The following is a 13,669-nucleotide window of genomic DNA, read 5'->3' on the forward strand; positions in this document are numbered from 1 at the left end:
CACCATAGAGATCATCATCACCAAAAATCAGCCCATTCCAAAACTTCTAACCCATGTAAGACAAAACACGTTTGTTAAAGTGTGTGGTAAAACTTAGGGTGCTGAACGGGACCCTATATATATATATATATATATATATATATATATATATATATATGGGAAATGTTCAGCACCCTAAGTTTTACCAAACACTTTAACAAACGTGTTTTGTCTTGCATGGATTAGAAGTTTTGGAATGAGCTGATTTTTGGTGAGGATGATCTCTATGATTAGAAGATCATCCTCCCCAAAAATCAGCCCATTCCGAAATGTTTAGCCCCATGTTTACACGTTGAAAAATCGTGGACCGTCACTTTTTTGTAAATCAATTTTGATGGGATTAGAAGTTTTGGAATGAGCTGATTTTTGGTGAGGATGATCTCCTCACCATAGAGATCATCCTCACCAAAAATCAGCTCATTCCGAAACTTCTAACCCATGTAAGACAAAACGCGTTTGTTAAAGTGTGTGGTAAAACTTAGGGTGCCGAACGAGACCCTATATATATATATTATATATATATATATATATATATATATATATATATATATATATATATATATTATAAAATGTTGGAAGGGAGGAAGTTGCAATGCAGAGGATTATTTTTCAAAGGTTTCTTAGAGAAATTACAGGTGAGGGCATTTTTTAGTCTAAAAACATGAATTAAGATAGCAAAGAGCCCTATTTTGAGTATTAAAAATAAAGTGACCCTGTTTTGCCATTTCCAAGAACCTATGGAATTTTTATGCTAAATGTCCATAAGTAAAAGTCGGGGTACCAATAGCAGCTCTCTATAAACATATGCATTCTTTCCTTCCTAATTGTTACCTGAACTGTGGCCTGTAACCAGTTGCCCAAATATCCACAGATTTGCAATCTAAAAACATGCATTATTCCAATAAAAAAAATATAATAAATAAAAATAAAAAAAACCTACCAAGTATAATTGTGCAGCCATAAAGCTTTGTTCCACACCCCTGGCGCCTGGCGTCATATATAAGGTACTCAAAAAGATGGCGGATGTGAGAATATGTCAACTGTACAGCTCGCTCATCTAAGCGAGACTAAAAATAAAATAAAATAAAGTAAAGAAAATCATCATTTGATACAAACTTATGCCTCTTTCGCAACTAAGTGGGGACAACCTCTGGATCGAGTGATGATCCATCTTCCTCTACATTCCCACCCTCTTTAGTCCCTAAACTCTTCTCTTCCTCATCTTCGAACCCTTGCTTGAACCTATCATAATTTGTAGGCTCGCTTGATTTAAATGGCCGCTCTCCCAGTACCCGAAGCAAGTCATCTTGGTGTAGAACTTCCTTCTCTAGCAGCATCTCAGCAATTTGAGCCACATGTTCTTTGTGCTCCTCTATTAGCTGTAACGTGCGCTCATAGGCCTTGCCCACCCATTCTCTCACTTCGTTGTCAATAATTGCCCCCGTCTTGCTGCTGTAGGGCTTGGTCATTTCTAAACTATCCTCTCTCTGAGGGAAAGAGAGGAGACCTACCTTGTCACTGAAGCCGTAGACTGCTACTTGAGCATAGGTCATCTTTGTCACTTTTTCTAAGTCGTTCTGGGCTCCAGTTGAGATCTTTCCCAACATAACCTGCAACCGAGGCAGACTGATTATGGCTCAATCATTCGAGAAGTACAACAGACAACCAAGTTATCCATTTATCCCAAACCCTTCCCTATTTACTGGGTCTATAGGATATAGAAATAAGGAGGTGGGGGGAGTAAATATACCTGCTCGGATGCTCGACCACCGAGAGTCATGCATGTCATGTCAAAGAGCTGTTCTTTGGTCATTAGAAGGTTTTCACTGGGAACATATTGAGCAAAGCCCAATGCCGCCGTGCCACGAGGAACAATTGTGACCTTAAGCAAGGGTTCCGCATGTTCCAGAAACCACCCAGCAACAGCATGACCTGATTCATGGTATGCAACTGTTCGCCGTTCCAGCTTGCTTATAACCTGCTTAACCAAACAGATGGATGTCTCTAAACTTGTTACAAGAAAGTTATATTTGTTTCCATACTCACTAACGTAAAACGATACATAAGAGCAAGGATGGTCCCTGAGTCCATTACTTTTTGTGCTTGTTATCAATGAATTAATGTACAGATACATATGGATGTTCTTTAGTGTATTTTATTTTTAGAAGATGTATAATTGGTTGATGCGACTAGGAGGAATCAGTGCAAACCTCAGACTATGTAGTAATACCTTCAGAACTAAGGCATTAAAATAAGTAAGATAAGAACTCAATATATGGAGAGCAAATTTATTTGGACACAAACAAGAATTCCATTTGTTTGGAGAGCAGGAGATACTTGGCATAAGATTACCATTAGAATAGTGGCAGGTGGCTAAAATGAAGAAAACTGACATGAGCCAATAAAATAAAAGAAAAATTTTACATGAAAGCAAAAAAGATCAGCTATGCTTTCTGAAGATATATGTTTGCCAATTAGGAAACAGGTTTATAGTACAAGTAGAAATGAGGAAGTTGAGATGGACTACCAGAAAGGCTCAGTAAGATAAAATTAAAAAATGGGCCTACTAATCTAGGAATAACTAGAATAAGAGAGAAGCTAAAAGAAAATCAATTGACACCGTTTGGGCATGAGCAACAAATGCTAATACAAACTTAGAGAGTACTTTGTGCAAGTTGAGGACCGTTAGGGAGGAAATATGACTTGAATCGAGGTAGTAAAAAACGATCCAAACACATCCCTAACAGAATATACAGCTCTTGGTAAAGTTGAACGATAAAATCAAACTCATGTACCGACCACAAAAAAGTTGGACTAGGGCATAAATGATGCTGATGACGAGGCACAAATTAGTGAATCAAAAGAATGAAAGAGGTAATATTTAAGTTACCTTGTTTTTCTTCTCCAAACCACCGATTATCCTATCTATGGCTGACTCAAAATGTTCCATTGTCACCTGTGCACTCTCATTCCTTGCAGCAATTAAAGCGGCCTCATTACAAATATTTGCAATGTCAGCTCCAGCAAATCCAGGAGTCAAGGCTGCAAGTCTCTGCGAGTAATATGATGGCTCATGATCAAGTTTAATCTTTTTCAGATAGACCTGGAATATCTGATCGCGGCCTTTGATGTCAGGTTTGTCGATGGTAATTTGACGATCAAATCGACCAGGCCTCAACAAGGCTTTATCTAAAATATCAGGCCTATTAGTGCCGGCAAGTACAACAACTCCAGAAGTAGTTCCAAATCCATCCATTTCTACGAGCAACTGATTGAGAGTACTTTCACGTTCATCATTGGAACCCGTGAAGCCTCCACGCCCCCTTGCCCTACCAATCGCATCAATTTCATCAATAAAAATTATACTAGGAGCACATTGTCTGGCTTCTGAAAACAAGCTCCTAACCCTTGATGGTCCAACCCCAACAAACATCTCCATAAAATCTGCACCAGATATAGATAGAAAAGGAACACCTGATTCACCTGCAGTTGCTTTTGCAAGGAGGGTCTTCCCTGTGCCAGGAGGGCCTACAAGAAGAGCACCTTTTGGTATTTTTGCTCCTAATTCCTCATATTTCCTTGGGTTCTTGAGAAAATGCACAAACTCCATAATTTCTTGCTTTGCCTCATCACAACCAGCCACATCTTTGAAAAATACCTAGACCCAAAAACAAACAAAAAATCTTAAAAATCCTTCTGAGTGGTATTAGGTGGAAGAAGACCATGCAGAATAATTTAGACACTAGAAAAGCTAGAAATAATCAAGAAGCAAAATAAATGAAATACAAAACAAACCTTGTTTTTGGAATTCTTATCCAATTTTGTAAAATGGGCTTTTCCAATATTAAATATCCCACCCTTTCCCCTTCCAGCACCACCACCAACGCCAAATCCACCCTGCATACTTCGTCCCATATACAAGAGAGATCCTAAAATCAAGACTGTTGGTGCAAATCTCAACAATTCTTGGTACCAAACCATCTCGGAAACATAAGTTACAGGAACATGATCATGTGGATCTATCCCTAATGCTTCTTGGGCCTCCTCTAACTTCTCCTCAAAGGATTCAACACTTCCAATGTTAAAATAATATTTATATTCGCTTGCGTTTCCTTGAGCAGGTGAACCATCCATAGGTCCCTGGACAACATCATCATTGGCTTGATTCATAACGCGTGGAGAGCTCCTGACATACACTTTTGCAACTGATTTATTGGAAACAACGATGTGATCCACTAAACCAGGTTCTAGAAGCTTGTTTTTGAACTCTTGAAAACTTATCTGTGAACATGAAATTCCAAGGCACATCAATATCACGAATACAAAATGACAAATTTATTCCATATTTTAAAATTGGAAAACATCTAGAATGAGCGAACAAGAAAATCTGGTAATGTCAATCATATGCATATTTTTTCATTTTTTACAAGTGTAAATGTGCAGGGATTTGATCCCAGATCTGTAGTTTTACCACAGAGACATTCCACCCCATTGAGGTGGCACCTTGACTCTTACATGGAGAATTAAATTGTGTCATCAATCAGTAAGAAAATCTGCTAATGTCCATCATATGCATATGTCATCACTAAGAATTTGAACTTTGAATTAACTTGTCTTGTGCTAAGCATTTCTACACGGTAATGGAAAACATGTTGGTAAGAGTGCCACCAACACATGTTCGGTCTATTATGATGTCACTGTCATCATCAAAGCCTTATCCCAAGGATTTGGGGTCGGCTATCCAGCCCCTCAAGGTATAAGCTTCACGTGCACAAAATTTTTAAATAAATAAAAAATAAATATGAAATATGAAATATATAAATAAAAAGAAAAAAAAGACGAATGGTCGCAACAACATAAATAAATTACACAATATATAAATATGTAATTTCTTTATACAATTTCTGCTGAAAGAGAAATTATAGAAACCTAATGGTTGTTGCTGCTGAAGGCTTGCAATGGGAAAAAATAGTAGCTAAACATTATTAGTCACATAGTCCTATGTAGTATATGAGTAAACATACTTCAAGTTTGCAAATTGACAAAAAGTAACCCGCGAAAAACATACAGATAGAGCAAGCCAGTTCAGTAATGTGAATAAAAACTCTCAATAACCAAAAAGCGCAATAATAATCAGTAAATCAGATATTGGAAGCATGATGAGAAAAGCACCGACCTGCTTCTGGTCATGAGGACGCAAGGAGAAGGTTAAGAGCACCATGCCAATAAGTAATACAAAATTCAGAAATATCTTTGCGTAGTGCTCATGAAAATTCCCCTGATCCTCTGTGTTTGAATCCTCTGGGGAATGGAAAAAAATGTTATGCTGAAATTTATACGTATCTTTAAAATGGAATAGATAAGTTGACCGAAAAATAGGATATACTAGCTATGGTAGAAGATACATATAAATGGATCGCATTCCACCAATCCACTTTATTTCTGCCACAACCCATGAATAACAACATTATAGAATTAATAAGCATCTTCATAGCAGAACAACGCATTGAATAAATGGGAAATTTTGCTTAGCTGATGTTTAACACTTTCCATCACATTGAAAACTCACTACTGTTTTTACCCCTTTCCAGACATGTCTTTTTCTGCAGAATGGAAATTAAAGGAATGACTACCATTACACACATGAGCCTCTGTCCGCAACTCTAAGAACCTACTAAAATCAGTACTAGATATCTCAATCAGTTTTCCAGAAAAATAAACGTGAATCTAACTAATTTATTCATTTTTCTCCTAAAGGCAAAGAAATGGAACTATCTTTTCAAATGATATGATTTTTTCGGTTTCTCTGTGCTTTTATAAATGATTTCAACAAGGTTTACTTTTTTGGCAAGATGCACACAAAAAAACGTCCGAGTACGCAGGGCCAATGTAAATTTTTTTTTTTTTTTTTTTTTGATAAGTGTAAAATTTCATTAATCAAAAGAAAAAGGAGGCTGGGTAACCCCCATACAAGATTGATCAATTTTGAGGTTAGTGAGATATCCATGGTCTGCGTGGAGAAAATATAAAGGCAGATGTATAACTGATTGCTGGTTAAATTGAATAACTGATAATTCCACCAGAACTATGTGCTGAATGCCTAACTTTACCCTTATAAACAACAGCAAGGGAGCTAAGCTAATGTATGGTAAGAAACGCATGGACATTGTAGAGAAGATGGATTGGGAGATGTGTGCCATCCACATTAATTTCTCAACCATGATCAATGGGAGTCCTGCTGGTGTTGTTTAAGAGTTCTCTGGAATTGCATCAAGGTGATTCCTTGTCTCCTTATTTGGTCTCGTCAGTGGTGGAGGCATTCTGGAAGTTACTTTCGAGAATGGTGAAGGGATTTTGGAATCAAGAAAGGTGGATTAATGGTGTCCATTTGTAATTTTCAGATGATACCCTCATTTTTGTGGATGGCTTGAGAAACCAACTTTTTTTTTTTTTTTTTATCGATAAAACCAACTTATATATTTAAGAGGGCTCATTTTTTTTTTTTTTTTTTTCGGGTGTGCCTCAGGTCTATCTATAAATATAAACAAGAGCAAGTTGTATGGTCTGGGAGCCATGGTTGATATGAATGGGCTTGCTCAGGTTTGGTTGTGAAGTGGTTTCTTTTCCTATAACCTCTAATGTCTGCAATTAGAGAAAGGATATAGAGTTTTTGGGACCAGGTGGTTGAAAAGATTAACAAGGGAGTGGTTTCTTGGAAAGCTAGATGCTTATCAAAAGGGAGGAGATTAATCATTGTTAAAGTGTTTTATCCAGCATACAGGTCTATCAAATGTCGTTATTTACAATAGCAGAGAAGAGTCTCTCGAATTACATTAGTGAAATGAGATAAGCTGTGCACCCCAAAAAAAAGAATTGTGGGCCGGGGAATCAAAGGATAAGAAGGCCCGTGAACATGAGGAGATTTGGTGAGAAAAATTCCAGCCTATAGAGGAAAATTACTATCGACAAGTATAGTTCAAGCAAATGGGGTGGGAACATGGGCAAAAGGACCCTATGCATGTGGAGTGCGGAGATAAATTTTTAATGGGAAGAGAGAATTTAATAGGAATAATGTGTTTAGGGTGTGAAAAAGGAATTGAGTGAGATTTTAGGAGGATTGGTGGTGCGGTGATTCCCTTTCAGGCTTAGGTTTCCCGTTACATTTTCTCTGTCGGATAAAATTAATCATCTGTCCAAATTATTTTCAGTGGGTCAAGGGATCATTCTTGGGATTTAGGGCTCAAAAGGGACTTGAATGATTGGAATCAATAACTAGTTCAAAGGAATGCATTGCACCTATGCATATTTCCACATGGAAAGAAGATAAGAAAATAGGGATGAAGAGGTCTAGATAGAAGGTTTTACATTAAATCACTTCACTTGTACTTATATTGTTAGAAGGGTGTGCTTTTAATATCTTCTCTCATGAAAAAGGCACCTTTGGGCTATTCTGCCTTCGGCCATTGCTTGGAGTCTTTGGAAAGAGAGAAACAACAGAGTGTTCCAGGGCAAGAGAACAACTCTCATACGGTGTATATGGAGATCTTAGGATTGCTGTATTTTTGGGCTAAGTTGAACAAAGAATTCTCCGAGATTTCTTTTGAGGATTTTGTGTTTAGATAGGATGGTCTTTGTAATTTGTAGGCTTGCTTTTCGGTGACTTTCTTTTCTTTTTGTTTTTTTTATGTCTTTTGCTTTCTTGCTTGGGGGCTACCTTGGCCTCCTTTCTTTGTACTCCCGTTTTGATATTCATAAAATCGTGAATCATGACTGTTACCTATCTCTGTGTTGAACCTTTTGTTAGTTCTTCTTATGCTTTTAATTCTAAGGGGGGAATCTTACGAAGCGTCTTACCTTAATCTAAAGATGCTAGTCTTTGAAGGAAAAGGGGATAAGTGATACCAACTAGGGCATAATAGCGACTGTGTTTGAAATCTATTTTTAGGCGCTTGTTGTCCTGAAGGGTCATTCATGGAGGATTACAGGCTTGGAATATGAGCCCATACTAATCTCGAGTAGAAAGTCCATATGATACCATTAGGTCTTCTAATCTTAATGAATGTCAAAACAAAATACTTTGCAAGTTAATTGTACAAAAGAGAAAAAAAAAATGGTAATTTGGAATCATCACGAGGCCCAATTCGTTTTGGGCAAATGAGGCTTTCAACACAACTTATACTTGCACCATACAAACTTTGTCCAAGCATTATGAACTCTTCTTAAACTAGAACAAAATAATAAACAGAAAATTATTCTATTTGTGAATAAAAGCTCATACCATTCGATTTGCTTTTCTGATCATTCCCTTTAGGAATTTCCATTTTATCTTTTGGATAGAAGTTTTCATAATCTATAAAATCACAGAGAAAAAAACTCAGCAAAATTTAATTGTATATCTCGTGATACCCATATGAAGCAATTGAAGATCAATAGCTCAAAAAAACCCAAACTTGTCTTACCTTTCTTCTTCGGAGCTTCGCTGGAGTAAAGCCGATGGAATCTAGGATTCCCAAGAGTCGAATTCAAATCTGTCGAATATATCTTAGAAACAACCCCCTTGTTGGCTCCTAAATAAGTCAAGTAACCCCTTAAAAGCCCTAATCCACCATCATCACGGCCAAGGTACGCATTAACATGTGGCGATCGCAGAAGCGCTTCATTAAAAAACGCGGATCTTCCACCATTACCGCCCAAAAACCCACTCTGCAGCACAACTCCATTAATTCGAAACAATGAAAAAAAAAAAATCCCCAAAATAAATAATAAATAAAAATCAATCAAAATAATGACAATGGAAAGAAATATATTTAAAAAAAAAAAACTTACTCTTTCGAATTTATATCGCGTCAACCTTGACAGAGATCGCCCGATTCTTGAAAAAATCATCCTTTTGTCTATCCAAGCATGAATCAGTAAAAGAATTCGTAGAGAATATGCCCTAGAACGACAAATTTATAGATCAAAAAATAAGAGCGACGATCGATAGTTAGTAATTTCTGGTTTGGCGGCAAATTGTGGGTTTATTGATCAAGAATTCGATACGAAAAAATAGCTCTGCTTCAGAAAGCTCCTCCTCTTCTCGAAAAACAAGGTTTTTAGGGCTAGAAAATAAATATAATTTTTTTTCTAGCAGGATAGGTGTTACGGTTCCGCGTACATTGAGTGTATTTATTAGATTTTTACGAGGGTAAGTTCGTCATTATAACACCTATCGTATCGGTATCGGACTGCGGCTGCAAAATAACCACGAGTACACGACAATATTGTGAAGGCGAAAAAGTTCATTTAAAAAAATTGATAAAAACGAAAATAAAAACAAGTTTTTTGTTATAAAATTATGAATATACCAACATTACTATTGGAAAATCCTGGAGGACTTTGTTTTTCAATGGGTTGATGTGATATCCATAAATTGTTTTCTTGGGATACGAGTAAAAAGCATCCACGGTTACTTGCACACCTACACATTAGAAATATGAGAACTGCAATAAATCCCAATGTCACCCCAGCATTACTCTTTAGTTTTGATTTCTTCGTATTTTTATGAAAAAATTACTTAAAAAGGAGTGTGGTGGAGGGATTAATTTGAGTTTTGGGTGGTTGCTAGATAGTCCATTTAGTAAAAAAAATATATATATATTTCTTACAAATCTCTCGACCTCATTTAAGTTTGTAATGTTTTTGAAATAACCAAATTATCTTTTTATTTATTTATTTATCATGCCATTTCAATTATTTTTGACGATTTTTTTATATTATGAACGAATAATGGAAATGATATATTTCTAATTGTGAACATTTAGATGTATTTTTTTTTATTTATTTTAATGATTGATAACAAAAAATGAAGAAAAGAATTGAGATTCAAAACTTTTTATAAAGTGTCGAGCTCACTACTTTTTATTGTTGAATTCACCAAATTTTCTTTATTGTCGAGTTCAACAACTTTATTTATTCTCGAACTCACAAATTTTTATTTATTGTTGGTCTTACCAATTTTATTTATCGTCGAAGTCAACAATAACAATGTTGAACTCGAAAATAAAAAGTGGTGAGTTCAATATTGATAAAACTCATCCATCATTTTTCGAGTTTTTTCAACTAAAATACATGGAAAAATCGATTAAGATTTTAACATAACAACTTTGTGTAGATGATTTTAAATTAAAAGAACCATCCTTGATCGATTTTCATCAAAAAAACGAAGTAAAAAAAATAAAATCTTATTTTTCACATATATATTCAAAATGCTTGAAAATGATTTCCTCTTCATTCTCAAATCATTTCCATCGAAATGGAGTCTCTGAAAAATAATTAGGATGTCAAAAATTTAATTAATTTATTTATTTATTATTTATTTTTGGATGAAAAATAATGAGTTTGAATGATTATAGCAGTTTTGACATTTCAATTGTAAGAGATGTGTGGAGTGTGGTTTAAGGATTGATTAGAAATATAAGTATTACTACATGGACTATTAAGAGAAGTCCTAAAACTTAAGTATTAATTAAAACAAAATCCCTTCACCAAGGCCCTTTTAAGTAATTTTTCTTATTCTGATCATGTGCACCTATAGTCCTTTTTTAACTACGAAACACTTTTATAATAATTGATTGATATATCTAAAATAAGTTTTAACAAAGCATCATGAGCATATTATCCCTTTCCTAGTCAATGGTAAATAAAGAACAAATATATCTAATTTTACAACTTAATTGTACTCTTGAGCACGGGACTCATTGGGATATCATGTTTCATTACGATGATTTTTGTAAAATAAACAAGTACTTATACCAATAGATTATTGAACAATTCATATCTTTATGAGCCCATTAGTTGATTAAAGCTTGCAAGTATTGATATCGTGATTCAAAATCAAAATTCGCTTTCACCTGTTAATTTTTTACCACTAATAATATATTAACACTGGGAGCATCCTTGAAGTGTTCGATTAGAACCCTAAGGGGTTGGCTCAATGGCAATTTCATATTGATAAGCGATTAATGCCCGTAGGACTTGAGTTTGATACTCAACATGAGCATTAATTTCTCAGGGACCACCCGCAAGGAGGGTGCACCCTCACTTACTTGGTGCGTGTGATGTGCGGATGTTGCACTTGCCCCAAGACTAGTCCTTGGACAAGACCATAACCTATGGACTAGGCAAAACTAATACATGGATCCAATCCGTTGTCTATAGGGATACCTGGATATCAAAAAAAAAAAAAAGAGTGTCTGATTGGGTTTCTTTTCGCATCTACCTCCTATCATTATTAGTGACCTTACTTATAGAGTAAGATTATAATACTGATAAAGATATTATCCAAAAAGAACCTCGGAATATTTTTAAAAGTTAAAATTCGAGGCACACAAATGATAAATATGAATTGTAAGTATTTTGATTAAGGTCCATTGGTTGCATCATCATCCTTCAAATTTGATAGAGTCAATGGATTGAAAAAGTATGCAAAATTTAATATTCAACATAAGAAACATATGAGATATGTATTTATGACTAACATATCAGATTTTCTTTTGGTATAACCAAGCAACAAAACAGCTGTAAGAAATCCTATTTTATTCAAATTTTTTCTTGCCCAACAAGTCGACTATAAGTCCTTCCATATCACTGTGAAAATCATGCACGAGGTTATTACTCATAAAAAGTTGAGAATTCTTGATACAATAATGTTCAAGATCTCGATGAAAAACATATGCAATTCCTACACACTTCCACATCAAGAAAGTGAAATATGAGGTACAATCTTGAGGTCACTCCATCACGACTCTTAGAACACTTATCGATACTAATATGGTATGCCATGTTCACAAGCAAAGGAGTGTTGTAAGTAAGGAAATTGATGTCACAAAGCTTGATGGGTATAATGTTCTAATCTATATTGATTTTAAATCAATCTACCGAGTCTTTACTTTGTGATATGCTTATCATTGAAGCAATTAACTTTTGAATCTATCACCGTGGAACCCTTTTGCGGTCTTTTGCCTATCTTGACCTCTGTTTCAGACTTCCTTTTTTGTATTATATTTATTAAAAAACGGGTCCTTGAATTGTGTTTATTAGATTGGGAGGTGCATATGTTATTTAGGGAGAAGTTCATTGGAGAGTGTAGATGTGGCAAAAGAGGATTTCTTTTCCTTTTACAGGGTTGTTTGTAGCATTTCATACCCATTTGCTCATTTTGTTGTGACACATCCTCTTAATAACATGAGGATTTGCAAAGTTTTTGGGTTTCTACATAAAGATATGTACTTATTAGTATTCTCTATGCATATCGATGATGTTTATCTATAAATTAGCTAGATCCATAAACGATCATTAATTGTGCTTGGAAGTGCTCAATGCATAGAGCAACTAGTAGTTATATAGGCACATTACTCAAACTATCACTATTGAAACTTTTTTGCTCTATCTTACAGCTTATCTCCTTCAGTTGTGTTCAATTTAATTTTTTGTCAATTAAGTTTTTAGTAAGTCTGATATGACATGTCTCCAATCTTTTCGACACAAGTACTTACAATCTGAATTTTGAAAAGAAAAGTCAAGACATGTTTAGAGCTGAGCACATATTAGGGAATGTAGAAATATCTAGATCTTTCGATCAATGGTTGAGATTGATCCTAGTAAATATTGTTAGAAATGATACCATGTTAGTAAAACTAAGGTACGACTAAGTTAATTACTTCTCTCAAACTTTTGGTGATACATTGAATTTGGTTATTTGAAAAGGAGGAAGCCAATGTATTATAGAGCTCAAGTGAAAAGAAGAGAGTAAAGAGAAATCTTTGTGGTCTTCAAAGTAAATTTTCTCTTTTCTCTCCCCAGCTGAGCATGCAAACTGACTACCTTCTAGGCATCTTGTCATACTAAACAAAGCCTTGGATTGACATGCCACATTGTATAAGATCAAATCACACCAATATATTTCTCTTTTGCCTTTAGTTTTCTTTATTTTAAATAAATTTAGTAATCAATATTTTTGTGTCTATTGGGTATGTAGAAGAATCCGAAAATCTGATCTCATAGAATCAAGAAAATAGGATATTCTTCTTGATTATTCTTGATTACTCTTAACTTCTAGAATATTCTTGTAATGTTCTACAATAGGATAGTTGGTTTATTATTCTAGAATATTCTTGAAGTTCTAGATTATTCTTGTAATAGGATAGTTGGTCTATAAATACCACTATTGGGGCATTTGTAATGATCATCCAAGAATTCTCAATAAATTCAATTTTTCTTCATGGTATCAGAGCACTAGGTTCTAATCTAGAGATTACCTATGGTGGGTCAAAATCCGTGGAAGACGGCTTTAACCGGTGCGACTAGTAAGGACTCAGTGGTGTCAGGGGAAAGCACCACAAGTCCGAACCTGAACTCCTCTATCTCATTTAGTGGTTCAGAAGGGTCCACGAATTCGTTCCAATTAAATATCCACCGTCTAAATGGAAAAAACTACACGGAATGGTCACAAATCGTTCGTTTGATTTTGGAAGGCAAGGGGAAGCTTGGATATCTGACAGGAGAAGTGACAAAACCTGCCGATGTAGATTCGACTCTCAAGACCTGAAAATCAGAAAATTCTTTGATTATTGCGTGGTTAGTGAACTCA

At 35.2% G+C, this 13,669-nt stretch overlaps 1 protein-coding gene across 1 annotated transcript; it reads right to left on the reverse strand.

The window, feature by feature from the left end:
• Window positions 1-957: 957 nt before the first annotated feature.
• LOC147385985 (ATP-dependent zinc metalloprotease FTSH 10, mitochondrial-like) lies at window positions 958-9,168 on the reverse strand. The gene is made up of 8 exons (XM_086422316.1): window positions 8,866-9,168; window positions 8,499-8,742; window positions 8,318-8,389; window positions 5,216-5,340; window positions 3,835-4,320; window positions 2,930-3,697; window positions 1,790-2,017; window positions 958-1,649 (listed from the first exon to the last, which is right to left on the reverse strand). The coding sequence occupies exons 1-8, from the start codon at window positions 8,923-8,925 to the stop codon at window positions 1,173-1,175; spliced, it is 2,460 nt and encodes an 819-aa protein (XP_086278442.1). The 5' UTR covers window positions 8,926-9,168; the 3' UTR covers window positions 958-1,172.
• Window positions 9,169-13,669: the final 4,501 nt, after the last annotated feature.

The sequence above is a fragment of the Akebia trifoliata genome, chromosome 14 (genome assembly GCF_017979445.1).
Source record: "Akebia trifoliata isolate Shusen 1 chromosome 14, ASM1797944v1, whole genome shotgun sequence".
In the NCBI taxonomy this organism is placed as follows: domain Eukaryota; kingdom Viridiplantae; phylum Streptophyta; class Magnoliopsida; order Ranunculales; family Lardizabalaceae; genus Akebia; species Akebia trifoliata.